This window comes from Monodelphis domestica, chromosome 1 (assembly GCF_027887165.1).
Source record: "Monodelphis domestica isolate mMonDom1 chromosome 1, mMonDom1.pri, whole genome shotgun sequence".
NCBI lineage: Eukaryota > Metazoa > Chordata > Mammalia > Didelphimorphia > Didelphidae > Monodelphis > Monodelphis domestica.
Window position 1 is genome coordinate 257,156,835 of NC_077227.1, and position 18,175 is coordinate 257,175,009.

The 18,175-nt window shown below is 41.2% G+C and overlaps 1 protein-coding gene across 1 annotated transcript in view; it reads right to left on the minus strand.

Annotated features, from left to right (window-relative positions):
• Window positions 1–10,910: 10,910 nt before the first annotated feature.
• The window catches only part of LIN52 (lin-52 DREAM MuvB core complex component), a 212,755-nt gene continuing 205,490 nt past the window's right edge, over window positions 10,911–18,175 (minus strand). The window contains exon 7 of the mRNA XM_056820879.1: window positions 10,911–11,766. Coding sequence (XP_056676857.1) covers window positions 11,747–11,766 — 20 coding nt within the window. The 3' untranslated portion in view covers window positions 10,911–11,746. The remainder of the gene's footprint in view (window positions 11,767–18,175) is intronic.

Genomic DNA, 18,175 nt, shown 5'->3' on the forward strand with positions numbered 1-18,175 from the left:
CTAATTGCAATTGCTGCAGTGAGTGGTCCTAATTTAAGGTCCAATAGGCATGTGTTGATGCAAGACTGGAGTTCAAGATAGAGCTTGGAGTTCATGATAAAGACCAGAGTACAAGGGGGCAGTTGGGTGGCTCAGTAGATTGAAAACCATGCCTAGAGACAGGAAGTCCTGGGTTCAAGTGTGACCTCAGGCACTTTCTAGCTGTGTGACACTGGGGCATTCATTGAACTCCCATTGCCTAGCCCTTACCATTCTTTTGCCTTGGGACCAATACACAGTGTTGATTCTAAGACAGAGGAAAGGGTTTAAAAAACTACTAGTCAGAGAGAGAGAGAGAGAGAGAGAGAGAGAGAGAGAGAGAGAGAGAGAGAGAGAGAGAGAGAGAGAGAGAGAGAGAGAGAGAAAGAGACCAGGACAGTGATGGCGAATCTTTTAGAGTCTGAGTGCCCAAACTGCAGCCCTCATGCCACATATGAGCTGCCCCCTTACCCCATACAGGGGAGGGAAGAAGAATTCCCTTTAGACTGTTGGGCAGAGGGGTGGGTGAAGTGAAAAATGTCCTCAGGTGTGGTGGAGATAGGGAGGGGAGCAGCCTCCTCCAGCACATGTCATTTATTGGTTTACCAACACGGGACTAGGAAAATAGATCTGGGAGTCATGTGCTCAGAGCTGATAATTAAATCCATAGGAACTGATAAGGTGACTAAGAAAGAATATAGCCATTGTATGTATGTGAAGTGGAGGGAGAACAATGGAGATAAATATGGACAATAATCAGTAAAGTAGATCGAGAAGTAGTCAGACAGCTAGGAGAACTGATAAACCTAGAAAGGAAAGAATATACAGGAAGAGAGAGGGTGGTTGCCAGGATCAGATGCCAGGTCAAGAAGGGTGAGGACTGAGGAGAAAGCCCTCACATTTAGCAATTTAGAGATCACTGGTAACTTTGGAGAGAGCAGTTTCAATTGAGTGATGTGAGAAATTAGATTGTAAAGAGGAGAAAAGAGAATGAAAGAAGTGGAGGCAATGAATGTAGACAGCTTTTTTTTAGTGGCTTAACTGAGAAAGGGAAGATAGATATAGGATGATAGTTTGCGGGTAAATAAATCCTCATAAATAAATAAAATAAAAATATAGAATATATACATATATGTACATGTATATGTATATGTATATAATACAAAATATATTTATTTGTTTAGAGCCTAGTGAGAATTTTTTAAAAGGATATGGGGGACTTAGATATGTTTTGTAGGAAACTGGTAAGGAACTATTTTTTAAGGAGAAATTGAAAACTAGATAAAGGCAGGTGATGATTTTGGAGGCACTCTATTACAAAAGATAGGCAGGAATGAAATCAAGAGTATATGGGGGGAGCAGCTGAGTGGCTCAGTGGATTGAGTGTCAGGCCCAGAGATGGGAGGTCCTAGGTTCAAATCTGACCTCAGGAACTTCCTAGCTGTGTGACTCTGGGCAAGTCACTTCACCCCCATTGGCTAGCCCTTACCACTCTTCTGCTTTAGAACCAATACATAGTATTGATTCTAAGATTGAATGTAAGGTTTAAAAAAAAAGTATATGGGTTGGATTCTGGAAGGCAATTTGGAACTATGCCCAAAGGACATTAAAAGATTGCCTGCCATATCATTGCTGGGTTGGTACCCCAAAGAGATAATAAGGAAAAAGACATGTACAAGAATATTCATAGCTGTGCTCTTTGTAGTGGCAAAGAATTGGAAAATGAGGGGATGCCCTTCAATTGAGGAATGGCTGAACACATTGTGTTATCTGGTGGTGATGGAATATTATTGTCCTGAAAGGAATGATGAAGTGGAGGAACTCCATGTGAACTGGAACAACCTCCAGGAAGTGATGCAGAGTGAGAGGATCAGAACCAGGAGAACATTGTACACAGAGGCTGATATACTGGTACAATCAAAGCAGCAATTCAGGACAAATTCAGGATCACATGGGTCAATGGGGATATGATTGGGGATGTAGACTCTAAACAATCACCTTAGTGTAAATATTAATAATATGGAAATAGATCTTGATCAATGACACATGTAAAACCCAGTGGAATTGCTTATTGGCTATGGGAGGGGGGTGAGAGGAGGGGAGGGAAAGAACATGAATCATGGAACCATGGAAAATATTCTAAATTAATTAATTAAATGAACTTTTTAAAAAAAGAAAAAAGTTCACTTGTAGAGTAAGTTATAGGCACTGGGAACTTTGGCAAAAGACTTGTGAATCTTTGAGGACATGTGGGAGGCATCCCAATGCCCTTGGGTATCTAGCTAGAGGTTTATTCTCACAAAGTTAGCCTTGTTCATTAGTCCAGCCCCACCATAATAGCTTCGTTTGACCTCTGTCTCTTTCAGCTGACTTGTTGGGAGTCTCTCTTTGCCCTTTGCAAGCCTTCATTCACTGTCAACCACCTATAAGAAACTAGGTGCTACCCACAAGCATTCAATCTCCTTCCTAACACATGCCAGATCCTCATGTATAAGCAAAGCCCACTTCTCCATTTGGATACAAATGGAGTCCAGCAGCTTATCTGAGCCTTCCTGGATCCTCCCTCCAGGACAGCATTAGCCTGTCTTTGGGTTGAAATTCCTGATTTATTCTGCTACAATCAGACCACATCTAGAGTATTGTCTTAGGATCATAGGGGACTGGATCTTGAATGGAAAGAGACCTCAGACACAATCTAGTATAATCCTCTTTAGTTTACAGATGAGGAAACTGAGTCCCAGACAAGTTAAAGGACTCATACAAAGTCATATAGATATTACACCTCAGAGGTCAGATTTCTACTCAGTTTTTGGTTTGTTTGTTTTTTACTCTAGATATAATGACGTGTTTATTTTGGGAAGCCACATTTTAAGGAGAGGGCAAGCAGAATGGTAATGATACTCCAAACAGTATATATGATCTACCGAAGGAGGAGATAGGGAATGTTTATCATGGAGAAGAGACTTAGATGGGGATAATGGGCAAATCACGAGTATTTGATGGGCTGTCCTGTGCTTGGAATCACAGGGTCATGGCTTAGACCTGGAAGGGGCCTTAGAGGCCATCTTGTTCAAATTCTTCATTTATTATAGAGGAGGAGTCTCGGGGCGCTTAATAAATGATAGTTGACATTCTAACAGGGATGGAGAAGATAAATGAGTTTCCCAAGGTTTACATGGGCAATAGGTGATAGAACTGGAGTCCTCTGACTCCAAATCACTGCCACAATGTCTTGTTCTGTTTGTCCCCAGAGGACAGAACCAGGAACAAGGAGGGGAAAGTGTTGAGAGGCTGATTAAAAATGGCTCACAAGAGCTCCAGTTGGGTATAGAGCTCTTCCTCCATATACAGATGAGAACCTTCAGGGAAAAGCTGTCCAAATTAGAGTGAATCAAAGGGAGGAGAAGGAGGAATGGTAGGGGAATGTGTGCCTTGGGAGATCTGAGGATAAAAGCTGCTGGGAACTGGCCAGGTAGGGCTTAGTGCCTTGGCTTCCCTACCTGATTGAAAAGGGGCAGGAAAGGTCCCTACGAGTAGGGAGAAAAGGGAGTAAAAGAGGGACAAGGAAGATAGTTGGAGGGTTTGGCATTGGGCCCCTTTATGAGCCATTTTAATTCATGTAAATGAGGATTTTTAATTTGTTATACTGGGGTTTAAATCTATTACCATCTCATTTGCTTCTAAACCCTGTTTTGCCCCAGCCTGAACTGAATTCCATTTGATGCATTAGGAGTAATTCTCCTCCTAAAGGGTTAGATGTTTTCTCTCTGCACAAAAGTCGCTTATTTTGGATAAAGAGACGATTAGATTTATCTTTAATATTTTAATGGCAGCTGGGATTAGCAAGCAAACAGTCCCTACTGGGCTTGTTCTCAGAGGATTAGACTCTAATAAACTCTTCAGATGGGGGTCCCCCCTCCTCTTCTGTTTTCCACAAAGTACTTTTATTATTTAAAAAAAATTCCCTCCTCTTTTTGGAGAGCCATAAATTCCATTTGCTGTTTTCTATTAAATCAAGTTGATTAAATTCATTGTGACTATTTGCTCATAGATCTTTTTAATTTTAACATCTCCCACATAAAATCTTTAATGGTACAATTTGAAACACCAGCAATATACAGTAGAGCTCCTGTTAAAACAGATGGAAATGAGAATCTGTCAGGAGGGAGGGAAAGGGGATGTGGAGTGGGTCTCAAGAGGAGGGGATAAATGTATGGGAGAGAGGTGGGACTCATGGACTGACCTACTCTCCCTTTATGGAGCCTGGCACCATTCCCTCCTGCCCCATAAAGTTAAAGTCAAGAGTTCTTTCCAGGAAAGGATAGGGTTTAAACCTCAGTCTTTCACTTTTGTCCCAAGCCATGGAAAACTGCTTCCCCAAGGACAGAAAGGTAACTAGAGCCAGGTGACCAGCTTCTACCTTACAGGTTGTTTGTGCTGTCAAATTCCTCTCCAGAGGACCATTTCCTTCTCTCGCTACACACCATACCTGCTACCTCCTTCTCTTGGGGATGGAAGGTCAGGGGCCATTGGCTGAAACATAGGGGTGCAGACTAGTTTCTCTTGGGGAGCTACCTCCAAAATTATTGAACCTGACTGGGGCAGGCTCTCACTGCCCTGTCTATCTCCCACATAACACAACTTAAAATATGTCCCTGGTACCAAAATGGCTAGTTATGGCTCTGTCTGAAGACACCCATCTCTCTCACACAAACCTCTCTCAGCTTCCATCGTCAGCTTCTCTTGACTTCCATCTCACCCCAGACTCCAAGCTCAGCTCAGCACAATGGATGGAGCTGCTCTCCGTAGACTTCAACAAGCTATTCTTTGTCCCTCTGACCCCTAAAAGACCAATCTGTGCATATTTAGAAAGCACCGACCATGTGCTCAGCCCTGGTCAAGGCACTGGGAGGGAGGCCAGAAATATATATGGAAGTATGATGATGAGATCCCCTAGCAGAGTATTAACTCGAGGCCAGCACAGTGCAACCTGAACCTTGGAAATGAATAATAATGGCTTACATTTATAGAGCTTGGACAGCTACATAGAGCAGTAGATAGAGTGCTGGAACTGGCATCGAGAAGACACATTTGAGTCCAAATCTGGCCTCAGACATTTCTTAGCTTTGTGACCCTGGGTAAATCATTCAACCTTGTTTGCCTCAGTTTCCTCATCTGTAAAATGAGTTGGAGGAGGAAATGACAATCTACTCCAGGATTTTTGCCAAGAAAATCCCAAAAGGGGGCATGAAGAGTTGGATACAACTGAAATGATGGAACAACAACAAGACCAGCTAGGTAAATATAAAACCCTATATAAATGCTGTTTATTGTTATTATTCCAAATTCAGGGCTCTTTCACTGTTCTATGCTGCTGCTCAAGTGGTAAAGAGAATAATAAAAATTAAGTAGTAAAGGATGGGCAGCTAGGCAGTAGAGTAGATAGAGCACCAGACTTAGAGTCAGGAAGACTCTTTTTTTTAAACCATTACCATGTATCTTAGAATCAATCAATAACAAATATAGGTGCCAAGACAGAGAAACAGCAAGGGCTAGGCAATTGGGATTAAGTGACTTGCCCAGGGTCACATATCTAGTCCAGATTTGAACAGAAGTCTTCCTGACTCCAATTCTGACTCCCTATCTACTCTGAGCTACATAACTGCCCTAAGAAGACTCTTCTTCATTATTTCCAATCCATTCTTATGCACTTAAGGTCATGAAGACTCAGACATGAAGGAAAATGACTCAACAGCAGCAAAAGTAGCATGGGATAAGATTTTAAAGATTTATACATTCTATATCAAATTGCTCACTGTTTTAGGGAGGGAATTGGGGATGGAAAGAGGGAAAGAATTTAGAATTCAAAAACTTTAAAACAAATGTTGAAAATTGTTTTTACAAATAATTGGAAAAAATGAAAATGTTATTTTTAAGAGATTCATATATATTATCATTAAGCATTTTTAAAGTTTCTTTTATGTATACTTGGCACTGAGCTAGCAGCTGGGGATGCTATTAAGGGGATCAGTCATGTCTGACTTCTTAACCCCATTTGGGGTTTTCTTGGCAAGGATACTTGAGTGTTTTGCCATTCCCTTCTCCAGCTCATTTTACAGATGAGGAAACTGAGGCAAACTGGGTTAAGTGATTTACCCAAGGTCACACAATTAGTAAATATTTGAAGCCAGATTTGAATTCAGAAAGATGAGTCTTCCTGACTCCAGGATGGAGTCTATTAAAAAAACTCTATTAAAAAAAGATTCATATTCTCCATCTGTAAACCCTTTTTTTTCTTTTTAAAGAACCCATCACATGTGCCTGGCACTGTGCTAGCAGCTAAGGATACAAAACCAAACCAAACCAAAACAAAATGAACTGGTCCCTGCCCTCAAGGAATTTATATTCTATTAAGGAAGACAACATGTTCACACACACATATGTATATACATATATATACAAAGCAATTGTGGGGGGGAAATCACTAGCAGTTGGGGGAGGAGAGGGGAATCTGGAAAAGTCAGTTGTAAGAAGTATAGCTTGAGATGAGCTTTGAAAGAGAGAAGCAAATATGAAGAGAAACCCTCAGGCATGCAATATTCAGCCATTTTCCCATTGTATCTGACTCTTCATGACCCTGTTTGTGGTCTTCTTGGCAGAAATAATGAAATAGTTTGCCATTTCCTTCTCTAGCTTATTAGACAGATAAAGAAACTGAGGCAAGTAATTAAGTGACTTGCCCAGAGTCACACAGCTAGGAAGTGTCTAAGACTGGATTTGAACTCACAAAGAGGGGTCTTCCAACTCCAGGTATGATGCTCTATCCACTGCACCATCTAGGTGTCCATCCCATACTACTAACCAATTTTTATTATCTGTTTATCTCTTGAAGGACAGTATAGAATAGTGAAAGAGTATTGAGTTTAGAATGATAATAATAAATATTTATATAATGCTTTAAGATTTGCCAAACACTTTATGAATATTATCACATTTGATCCTTAAAACTACCCCAGGAGACAGATGTTATAGTATCCCACAAGGAAACTGAGGCAAATAGAATTAAGCAACGTGGCCACACAAAGCCAAAAAAGTGTCTGAGGCCAGATTTGAACTTGGGTAGATGATCATCTTGACTACAGCTCTAGAACTCAGGCTTGGGACAGAACCCGTGCAAAAGCCCAGAGCCAGGTTTGGGGCAGAGATCAGAGGGAGATGAGCTGTAATGTCATATGTGAAGAATGATAAGCAGGCCAGTTTGACTCAGATGTAAAGTGTGGGAAGGGGTCTAGAAATAAATGTTGGAGCCAGGTTGTAAATGGCCTTTAAAGCCTACTGGAGGGTCTGCATTTGATTCTAGACATGGCAGGGAGTCTCGAGTTTACTAACAGGAAGATGTGACCAAACCATAAAAATCTAGAGCTGAATCTTTTCCTCTAGACCTCTTGTTTTATATATGGCAAAACTGAGACCCAGAGAGCCTATAGCTGGTTGGAGGTGACCCAACCAGTTTTAGTTATTTGATAAACCCAAAGAGTCTCTGAAGTCCCACCTAAAGAGGAAGAGCCATTTTAATTTATAAATTTTATTTTCCAAATAGACAGTTTATAATTTTTTTGGTTTTGTAAATAGATATAGATTTTATAGACAGTTGATTTTATAAACAGACATTTATAGAGTTAAGATCTGCAGAGTACTCTATTATATTAACTTTGTTGATCTTCTTGACAATCCTTTTTGAGATGAAGAAACTGAGGCTGATTTGCTAATCATCACACAGTAAATGTCAATGGTTGAATTTGACCCAAAGCTTCCTGACTCCAAGATCCATATTTTCTCCACTTGGCATGTTGTCTCTCTGAAACATACCTTAGAAATAGCCATCTAATAAATATTTATCAGAAATTTAATTTAGTTTTCATCTTAAGCCCTCCAGGGACATGAAGCTTACTACTCCTGAAAGCCCCATTTTTGGACAGCTTTCGTTGTTAGGAAGCTTGGAATTTTTGTTGGGGTTCAGTCATTTTCAGTCACATCTGACTCTTTGTGACTCCATTTGGAGGTTTCTTGGCAGAGACACTGGAGTGGGAGTGTGCCATCTCCTTCTCCTGCTCTTTTTTCAGATGAGGAAACTGAAGCAAATAGGAATAAGTGACTAGTGCAGGGTCATACCAATAGGTTATCTGAGGCCAGATTTGAACTCAAGAAGATGAGTCTTAACATCAGGCTTGGCATTGTACCACCCAGCTTCCCTGGGAAGCATGAAACATCACAGCTCAAATCTGCCTCTCTCCAGCATCTTTTCTGTTGGTTCTGTTTCCACTCTTGGCAGCCAAGCAGAGTAAGTCTTCATCTAAACTCTTTCTGGTAGCAAATCATCAAATATTTAAAGATAACCCCAATTCCCTACCCTCTTCTCCTTCAGAGTAAATACTCTTAGTTCCTATAACCCCCTAAGTTTTTTAACCTGAGGGGGCCCTGGAGCTCCAAGAAGGGCATTTTTAGATTTGGATAGGGGGGAAAATGATATCTTTATTCCTTCTAATTTAGCATTTCTTTTTATTATGAACATAAGCAACAAACCATAGTAATATTCAGTCTCTCCAGACTGCCAACAGAGTCCATCACACTAAAGTTAGTTAAGAAAAGGGTAAGCTATGTGACTCAGTGAATGGAGAATCAGACCTGGAGGTGGGAGGTCCTGGGTTCAAATTTGGTCTCAGATATTTCGTACTTGTGTGGCCCTCATTACTTAGCTATTTCCTCTCTTTTACCTTGGAACCAGTATTTAGTATTGATTCTAAGACAGAAGGAAAGGGGTTTTAGTGGATTGTTTTTGGTTTTTCTTTTTTGAAGTTACAAACTTCCGCTTTAACTAATCCTCTGTGACATGGTTCTCCATTGGTGTTTTTAAGTTTATTGAACTCACCTCTCACCAGTTTGGAGGTTGTCTGGAGCATGCCAACGCACTTCTTAAAATATGGACCCCAGAACTGAGGCTTGTAAGTTACAACTAGAGCTTGAATCTTCTACTCCATCCATTCCAGTGTTCTTTTTATGACATTGTTCCCTCACTTTGGAGAAGAGGCTTTCCTGGATTTTCTAGTGGCCCTTTTGGAAAACCACTGGTAAATCTGACTCTTGCATACAAAGGCAACAAAATTTTAATGCTGGTAACAGTGTAGGTTCCCAGTGGTCTCCTTTGGATTCCTTCTCCCTCTATGTATTTTCCATCCTAAGAGCTATTCTCCTCCTCCTCCTCCCTCCCCTTTTTTGGTTCCTCCTCTAATCCCAACCTCATCAACTCCAGGGAAGAGCTGATCTGCAGGAGAAAATCCCTCATTCAGGGGCAAAATCAGCTTAATTTGCCACAATTTGTAGCAGGTCTTTGCCAGGATTTGAATATCAAATTATCCTGAGGCTGGGGATGGGGGAGGCCTCCCCTCAAGCAATATGGACAAACATTTCACTTAGGCTCCATTGTGGAAGATGGGTTTGCAGAGTAATTATGACTGAAATAGGCCTCTGGGAGCCTGGGGACCACCTGGACCTGCACTGGCAGGGGGGGACACTCCGAGGAGGAAGGGGATGGGGAGATGGGGGGGAAGGAGGAGGCTGCATGAGGTCCCTAGGTGGGGATTAACCAGACTGACAGCAAATGAATACCGGATAATTAATAACTTCCGGCCAGTGCTCAGCTAAAAGTGGGCTGGTTTATAGGAGGCCAGAATCAGAGAAGGGCATGGAGGCAGCAGGCAAAGGGGAAAGAATTGTGAAAGGGCATTGGGCACTACCTAGGGAAGGATTTATCCCTCCTCAGTATAGGAGAAATGGCAGCCAAGAAACCAGCCTTCTTGACTTATCCCAATGCCCAAATGACTTGGGTGACATTAAGAATGAGGGTAGAATGAAGCAAATCCTGAGCCATAATATCCCTAGGAAGATCATAGACCCAAATAGGTCCATTAAGCAGGTCATCCACAGGTGGAATTGAGAGGATGCTTTCTTTGTAAAGCCCCCCTTCAAATGACACTCCAAAGCTCTCTGTACCCCCTCCAACCTATCTTCCTATAGCCTTTCGAATAATAATAATAGTGCATATAATAGTGCACTCTTTTAAATAATAATAATAGTGCATATAATAATAATGATATACTTTAAGGTTCTCAAAATTCCACCCCAAAAGTTGGGTAGTATGAATATATTTAGTCTCATTTTAAAGATGATGAAGCAGCGAGAAGTTGAGTCATTTGCCCACAGTACAATAGTTGGTAAGAGTTTGAATGGTTCTTCCTTGTACCATTTTAGCCCCCTCTCACTCTCCCTTAGCTTTCTTCCTTATGTTTGCCCTTAGTAGCCCATCAATTTGAAGGAAGGGGCAAAGGAGTGGCTAGGTGGAGCAGTAGATAAAGGGCCAGGGCTAAAGCTTGTGAGATTCATCTTCTTGAGTTGAAATCTGTCCTTGGACATTGACTAGCTGTATGATCCTGGGCAAGTCTCTTAATGCTTTTTACCACTGTTTCCTCCTCTGGAGAACGAGTTGAAGGAAGAAATGGCAAATCACTCCACGATCTTTGCCAAGAAAATCTTAAATGAAGAGTTGGGCATGACTGAATAGAACGTTTATAATCCAAATACACAAAAAGTGACTCCCAGAAAAAATAGTCTACCTATACAAGAATGCTATGCATATATGTAGTCTCTCTCTCTATAGATAGATAGACAGATAGATAGATGTACATACATATATTTTCTATTTTTCTTGTCTTTCAGTTTTTATCTGAGTGAAAAGGAGAATGCTTCTTTTATTTTTTTATTTTATTTTATTTTATTTTTTATTTTTATTTGGTCATTTCCAAACATTATTCATTGGAAACAAAGATCATTTTCTTTTCTTCCCTCTCCCCCTCCCCCCACCTCTCCCACAGCCAAAGCGCAATTCCACTGGGTATCACATGTGTTCTTGATTCAAACCCATTTCCATGTTGTTGGTATTTGCATTACAGTGTTCATTCAGAGTCTCTCCTCAGTCATATCCCCTCCACCCATGTAGTTAGGCAGTTGCTTTTCATCGGTGTTTCTACTCCCACAGTTTGTCCTCTGCTTTTGGATAGTGTTTTTTTCTCCTAGATCCCTGCAGATTGTTCAGGGACATTACACCGCCACTAATGGAGAAGTCCATCACCTTCGATTGTACCACAGTGTATCAGTCTCTGTGTATAATGATTTCCTGGTTCTGCTCCTTTCACTCTGCATCACTTCCTGGAGGTCATTCCAGTCTCCATGGAACTCCTCCACTTTATTATTCCTTTTAGCACAATAGTATTCCATCACCAACATATACCACAATTTGTTCAGCCATTCCCCAATTGACGGGCATCCCCTCGTTTTCCAATTTTTTTGCCACCACAAAGAGTGCAGCTATGAATATTCTTGTACAAGTCTTTTTCCTTATTATCTCTTTGGGGTACAAACCCAGTAGTGCTAGAATGCTTCTTTTATTAAGAAGATTTTTTTATGTTGTACAAATTAGCTGAAGGAACATAGAGAATGTCTCCACTACTTAAGTTATAAGATGTCTCATATAAAGTATATAAAAGATTACCACTGGCAACAGAGAATACCACTGTATCTGAATAGTCAAAATATTGTTTCCCCCTTTCCTTAAAGGTCTCCAAGATCAGGGTGCCACTGGAAAACAATGAAGTATTCAATATCTTCAATATTTTCAACAGGAACAAGAAGAACCTGAAAGAACAAAGACAAGAGTGAGGAATAGGTGGGGTGAGGGTGATCTGGAATCAGAGCTGGAAGTGGAAAAACTCAATTCTCATTTGCTGAGGCATAGTGAGGGATCCAGATGACTCAAGATTGGCAGTGAGGCTCTGATGTTCCAACTCTGTCCCGCCTTGTTCATTGCCCTTCCTCCTTCTACTTCAACCCAAAGACATCCAACTCTACCACTTAATATCTGTGTGGTCTTGGGCAAGTCCCTTTACCTCTCTAGGTTTCACTTTCCTCGACTATAAAATAAGGCAAAGTAGTTGGGGAGCACAGTGGATAGTGCCAGGCCTGGAGTTGGGAGATTCTGGGTTCAAATTTGGCCACAGATACTTCCTACCTGTGTGACCCTGGGAAAATCACTTAGCTCTGATTGTCTAGTTGTCTAGTTCTGTTCTGTCTTGAAATTGAAACTATGACAGAATATGAGGGATTTTTTAAAACCCCCAAAACTATGAAATAAGATTATGCCAAATGACCTTAAATATCAGTCTGTGATCATATGATTGCATAGTCTATCTTGCCTTGGATTCTAGGTCCAATGATGACACTCAGAGGAGTACCATGAGATACTGGGGAGTCCAAACTTAAATATCTAAGACATGTCCTAAACATGCATGGCTTCTCTTATGACTCTCATCCATGAATTTATCCAAATCTTTCCCTGATTGACTTCTTTTTTCTTCCTATATCACCTTGAAGGGGATGGGGAATCCCACAACCTTACTGCCCTCCACGTAAAAGCAAGACCTATTTATTTGTCCAGAACTGACCCTTTTCAAACTTTACAGGAGAAGGACAAATGATTCTAGAACCAGCATAATGGAGAGAGAGTCCTAGAATTTGAGTTAACTGGTTCAAATCCTACCTCAGACAAAACTATTTTGTAACTCAAGCCCCAAAGCTCATTGATCCAGGATTCACTGGTGGAGATCAAAGCCACCCCACCCCCCACCTCTACATGAGGGACAGGGTAGAGTTGGTGGAAGTGGGAAAGAGAGGAGATTTGGTCTTGGTCTCTTCAGATTCTTTTAGCATCTGGAGTGTAGGGGGTGCTCAGGGAGGAGTAATATCTTTGGTATGGAGGGCTTGTTGTACCCTCCTAGGGCAACTCTCCAGCCTCTGACCCTCACCTGACACCCAGCTCTCACTTGTGGCTCCCAGTAGCTGCTAGCATGCGGCAGTGGCCACACCCCAGGCAACGGCTTCGACAGGCCGGCTAAACCTTGTGAGGGTAGCCATCGGGTCGTCGTTGACCCCTGGTGAACCAGGCTTTGCTCACCCAGCATGTGAAGACTGCTTCGGCTGAACAGAAGGAAGAAACCAATAAGAAGGTTCAACGGCTGAGAGGGCGACGCAGCAAAGCACTGTGGAGTGCTCAGGGCGTGTTGGAGCACAAAAGACAACATGGCCATCCAATGCAGCTGAGGAAGTCTCCAGGTGTAACGACTTTTTGTGCCATTGGACCCAGGCTTCCAACGCTGAGAGAGTGGGACTGTCTCTGTGCATCGACTTTTCCACTTAAATCTCTTTCACGCACAAATATCTTTGTGCACACATGCACAAAGACAATCGTCATCCTCGGTTACTAAGAGACTACTACCTCTGAGGAAGAAGATGCACCATCTCAACCTCTCCTCAAGTAACTGAAGAGAGAGAGACCCTTGCTAGAAGCAGACATGTTGAACTTCAAGCCTATGAGTCCTTATCTCTAGCTTCTTCAGAGATTTTTCCTTTTGATGGAGCCTGGGACTCTCTTTCTTGGTTGAGTTGTTAATGCACCAAATAGGAGAGCTCATTTACTCTGTGTATTGTCTGGCGTGTGTTCTTCTATGTATACGATCTCTGATTTCCGTTTTTCCCTCAACCTAGAAAAGTGAGAGTTTGGGTTTTTTGGTTGTTGTTATTTCCTATATGTGTCCATTGTGGAATTGCTATTTGTTGGAAAGGGATTTAAGCCTTAGACGTACAGCTTGGGACCCCCCAGTTCCTCATTAAATTGAACAGTGATCAGGAGTTTAGTTTGAACCTAAAAATCACTTTCCTTAGATCAATAATATTTAAGGAATCAGATTGATATAGTTCTAATCTGGTACTTCCTCTCTCTGAGGAGAAGAGAGTAAAGGCCAGCCTCTGACCCCAAGCTACCAATTTCCCCCCTAGCAGGAATCAAAGTCTCTTTTAGAGAAGGAGGTTGGAGAGCAGAGGCTAGAGTAAGCTACTCTTACCTCCCTTTGAATCACATTGAGACAACCATAGCACAGCATTGAATGTCAGCTCTTTGAGAACAACTATTTGATTTTTTTTTTTGTCATATCTCCAGGTCCTGGAATATAGTAAACGTTTAATAAATGCTTGTTGATTGATTGTGTTCCCAGGTCACAAAACCTTTTTAGCCTAGTTTTCTTATCTATAATATTTCCCTGGCCCGGGAAAGGTACTGATAAATATTATACTCTCTTCTGGGGTAGTCTGAGCCACCTTATCCCATGTTCTCAATCTTTCCTTTCTGGAATGAAACTAAGGCAGGAGATTTTCACTGTTTGGGATAGGAGGTACATATAGACTATTCTAAAGAGAAAGATGGTAGCCATGTTTCCCACAATTACTGTGGGATTGGCTCAGATTAAGGACAACTAGCTATCTTTTGCTTTTCCTTTTTTCCATAACGACTAATCTCCTTCTAATCAGTCATTATTAAATTATATTCCATTTAAAATTTAGCCACAGATCACCATTTGGACAGCTGGATGGATAATTGAGAAGAGATAATTTATGTAAATGAGAAACAGCAGAAGGTATACAGAGAGAGAAAGGCTGATGGCCAAACCAAGCCCCCTTGAGAACTGAGAAGTGACCCAGTGTTGGCTCAGGGCAGACAGAGATCTTTCCAAGCAGGAGGGGCTGGATGGGGATTTTCATAGTAAAAGTGAAAAATAGCCTAAGGATCCAGGATTTAAGCTGAAAGTAACCTCAGAGGTCAACTAGTCCAAGCTGCTTATTTTCTAGGTAAAGAAATTGGAGTCTAGAGGAAGTAAGTAACTTATCATAGAATTATAGATCTATGGGAAGAGACTGCATAGATCATGAAGCCTAACCTCCTCATTTTGCAAGGAAGAAAACTGAGACTCAGAAAGGTGAAGTGACTAGACCAAGGTCACATAGGTAGAGTGGGAAAGCAGGGATCTTTCCATATCAATCTCAGACAGGGTTCTTCCCCCACCCCCAATCTAGGAGGACTACAAAGAGATTTGAGAAGTCACACAGACGTCTTCTACCTTTTACACTGGTATTCCTGACCTGTCTTTCTCTGCCCACAAAATGGTGGCAACATGTACAATGTCTAGTGTCAGAGGAACTACCAACTCACAACATGGATCCTATAAAAATAAGATACCCTAGGTACGTGCTGGCTAATCTATGGCACATGTATCAAAGGGGGGCTGCCCCTTTCCCTCTCTCCACTGCACCTAAGGACATTTCTCACATCACCCTCACCTCTGTCCAGAAGCCAAATGGGAGTGCTTCCTCCCAGCCCTGTCTGGGGTAAAGAGGTGGCTTTCATGTGGCATGAAGGTGCAGTTTGAGCACTCAGTCTCTAAAAGGTTCACCATCACTGCCTTAGGTATTCTGCTGTTCTTTAATGCCTAAAACCTTAGTTTTAGCCCCCATCAAAGCCCCCTTTGATAATCATCCAGAGAACATAATTCAAAGCAAAGGCATTTACTAAAATGGCATAGTAGGAAAAGTAGCAACAAAACATTTCCTTCACAAACCTACATAATCCCACAAATACAAAAACGTAAGTGGGAAGAGTAGACACATATGGAACATACACAGCCAGCATGTGTATGTGGTAAGGTTTATAAATATGTAGCACATGTGACCAGGGCATATACATGGAGGAACTACTTATGTATCTGATGCTGATATCTTCTAATGATATATTATCATCTGGCTCCTCATGAGCCTGTTTCCTATTGGTCTTATGCTCTCTGCTGGACAGATCTCATAGACTCTTGCTAACATCCTTAGCTATCTCTTCCTCAGGGAATGGTGGGTTGCTACCACAATGTTGTCTTTGTTTGTTTGTTTGCTTTGTTTGTTTGTTTGACTTTTTCCAGATCTTTTAGAAAACATGGAAACTCTTTGCCTGGGAATCAGCAACAACAAAAAAAGTCTTTCAGCTTATACAGTTCATGCTAAACTCTTTAGAATAAAGAGTAGGAGCTCCATGGCTAGCTAATTTCTTTTTCTTTGGACTCTTGCATCCCTCTGTCAGAGATCTCACTCTGTTTTATGGTGAACATTCCATATACTTCCCAATCTTGAACTCTGAAGGCTAGATAATTATCCTAATCATTAACAAATAGCATTAAGGTTCAGACATCCCCAGTTTTCAAACCTAAAGGGGTAAGCCTGTGGGTTGCCACACTTCTAATGCTGTATATACAGCTCATAAGTCCCACCAATGTGCTTTCCACGAATAGTTTTTTTGTGGTGAGGAGGGGAAAGGGAACTCTATATACAATTGAACAAAATGAGGCAAAATGAGTGAACTGCTTTATTCACATTGCTAGTGACAGAGTCTAATTCTTTTTTTTAATAGTGTTGATTTATTTATTTTTTAAATTTTTATTTAATTAATAATTTAGAATATTTTCCCTTGGTTACAAGATTCATGTTCTTTCCCTGCCCTCCCCCAACCCTACTCCTGTAGCCAACACACAATTCCTTTGGGTTTTACATGTGTCATTGATCAAGAGAGTCTACTGCTTTTGACTGCCATGCGTTACTCTGTAAGGGAGACCCTCCTGGGTCTCTGAGATTTTGAGCTGGCTAGATCTGTATAAGAAAAGGAATATGGTGGTTAGGCTGGTAGCAGAAAACATTACTTTGGCTTCAGGCTTTTTTTTTAAACCCTTACTTTCTATCTTAGTAACAACTTTCATATAAAAAAGGGGAAAGCCTAGGTTGGGGTCCCCAAACTACGGCCCATGGGCCACATGTGGGCCCCTGAGGCCATTTATCTGACCCCCACCGCACTTCTAGAAGGGGCACTTCTTTCATTGTTGGTCAGTGAGAGGAGCCCAGGATGCGGCATCACTCACTGTACAGTACATAATCCTTTGCATGGCACCTTGTTCCAAGAATGAGGTGCTGCACAAAGGATTATGTGGCTACACAATGGAAGACATCAGCATGGTGAGTGGCGATCTGGGGGAGGGGATTCCGCACTGTGTATAACTGCTGCCTAGTATAGTGCTAAAAAGCTGTGTGACTTTGCTCAAATAACTTACCCTTCTGGGTCTCAGTTTCTTCATCTGTAAAATGAGGAGGTTGGGTTAGATGACTTCTAAGGTCCTTTTCAGTTTTAATGGTCTGTTACTCTGCTAAGTCAAAACTCTAGGGATAAAGGGACACTTGCCCATTCTGCGTTCTCCTTTTCCCCCCTTTTTTGGGAAGAGGAGAAACAAAGGCTAAAAATTATATAGAACCATAGCTATTTATATTATATACTATAATATATATATATTATATATAGTCGTCTTAGTGTTTGAAAAGTGCTGTACATATGCTATCTCATTTGAGCCTTGCAATAACCCTAGAAAGTGGGTTCTCTTATTATCCTCATTTTACAGATAAGAAAACTGAGGCTGAGAGTGAAGATAGGTAGAGCAGTATATAGAATTTCTTGGCCTGGAGTCAGGAGGCTCTGAGTTCAAGTCCTGATGCAGACATCTATTAGCTATATGACCCTAAATAAGCCACTTAACCTCTGTCTACCTCAGTTTCCTTATCTGTAAAATGAGGATAATGAGAGCACCTGTTTTTCAGGGTGGTTGTAAGCATCAAATGAGAGAATATTTGTAAAATATCATTATACTTTATAAAATGTACTTTATAGAATAAAAATGCTAGCTATTGTTATTGTTGATGTGATTTGCTACAGTTAGTGTGAGGCAGGACCTGAATTTGGGTCTTTCTGATCCCCAAACTAGCACTGTTATCTACTATGCCACCTAGCTGTCTGGCAAACTGAAAGGTGATCTGCCCTCATCTGTGGAAGGTGGCCTCACCCCTTCCATCTTCACCATTGCTTTCCTTTCTTTTTTTGAGAGAAATGAGACCTTTATTAGAGAAACTTGATATAAATTTTTCTACCAAGTTTCTTGCATTCCCTCTAATCTTGGCCACATTGGTTTTGTTTGTGTTATGCAAAATCTATTTTAAGTTGATGTAATCCAAATTTTTAATTTTATATCCTGTAATGCTCATTATTTCTTGTTAGGTCAGAAATTCTTCCATTTTATTAGTTGTTGTTTTTTTTTAACCCTTCCCTTCTGACTTGGAATTGATCCTAGTGACTGGTTTC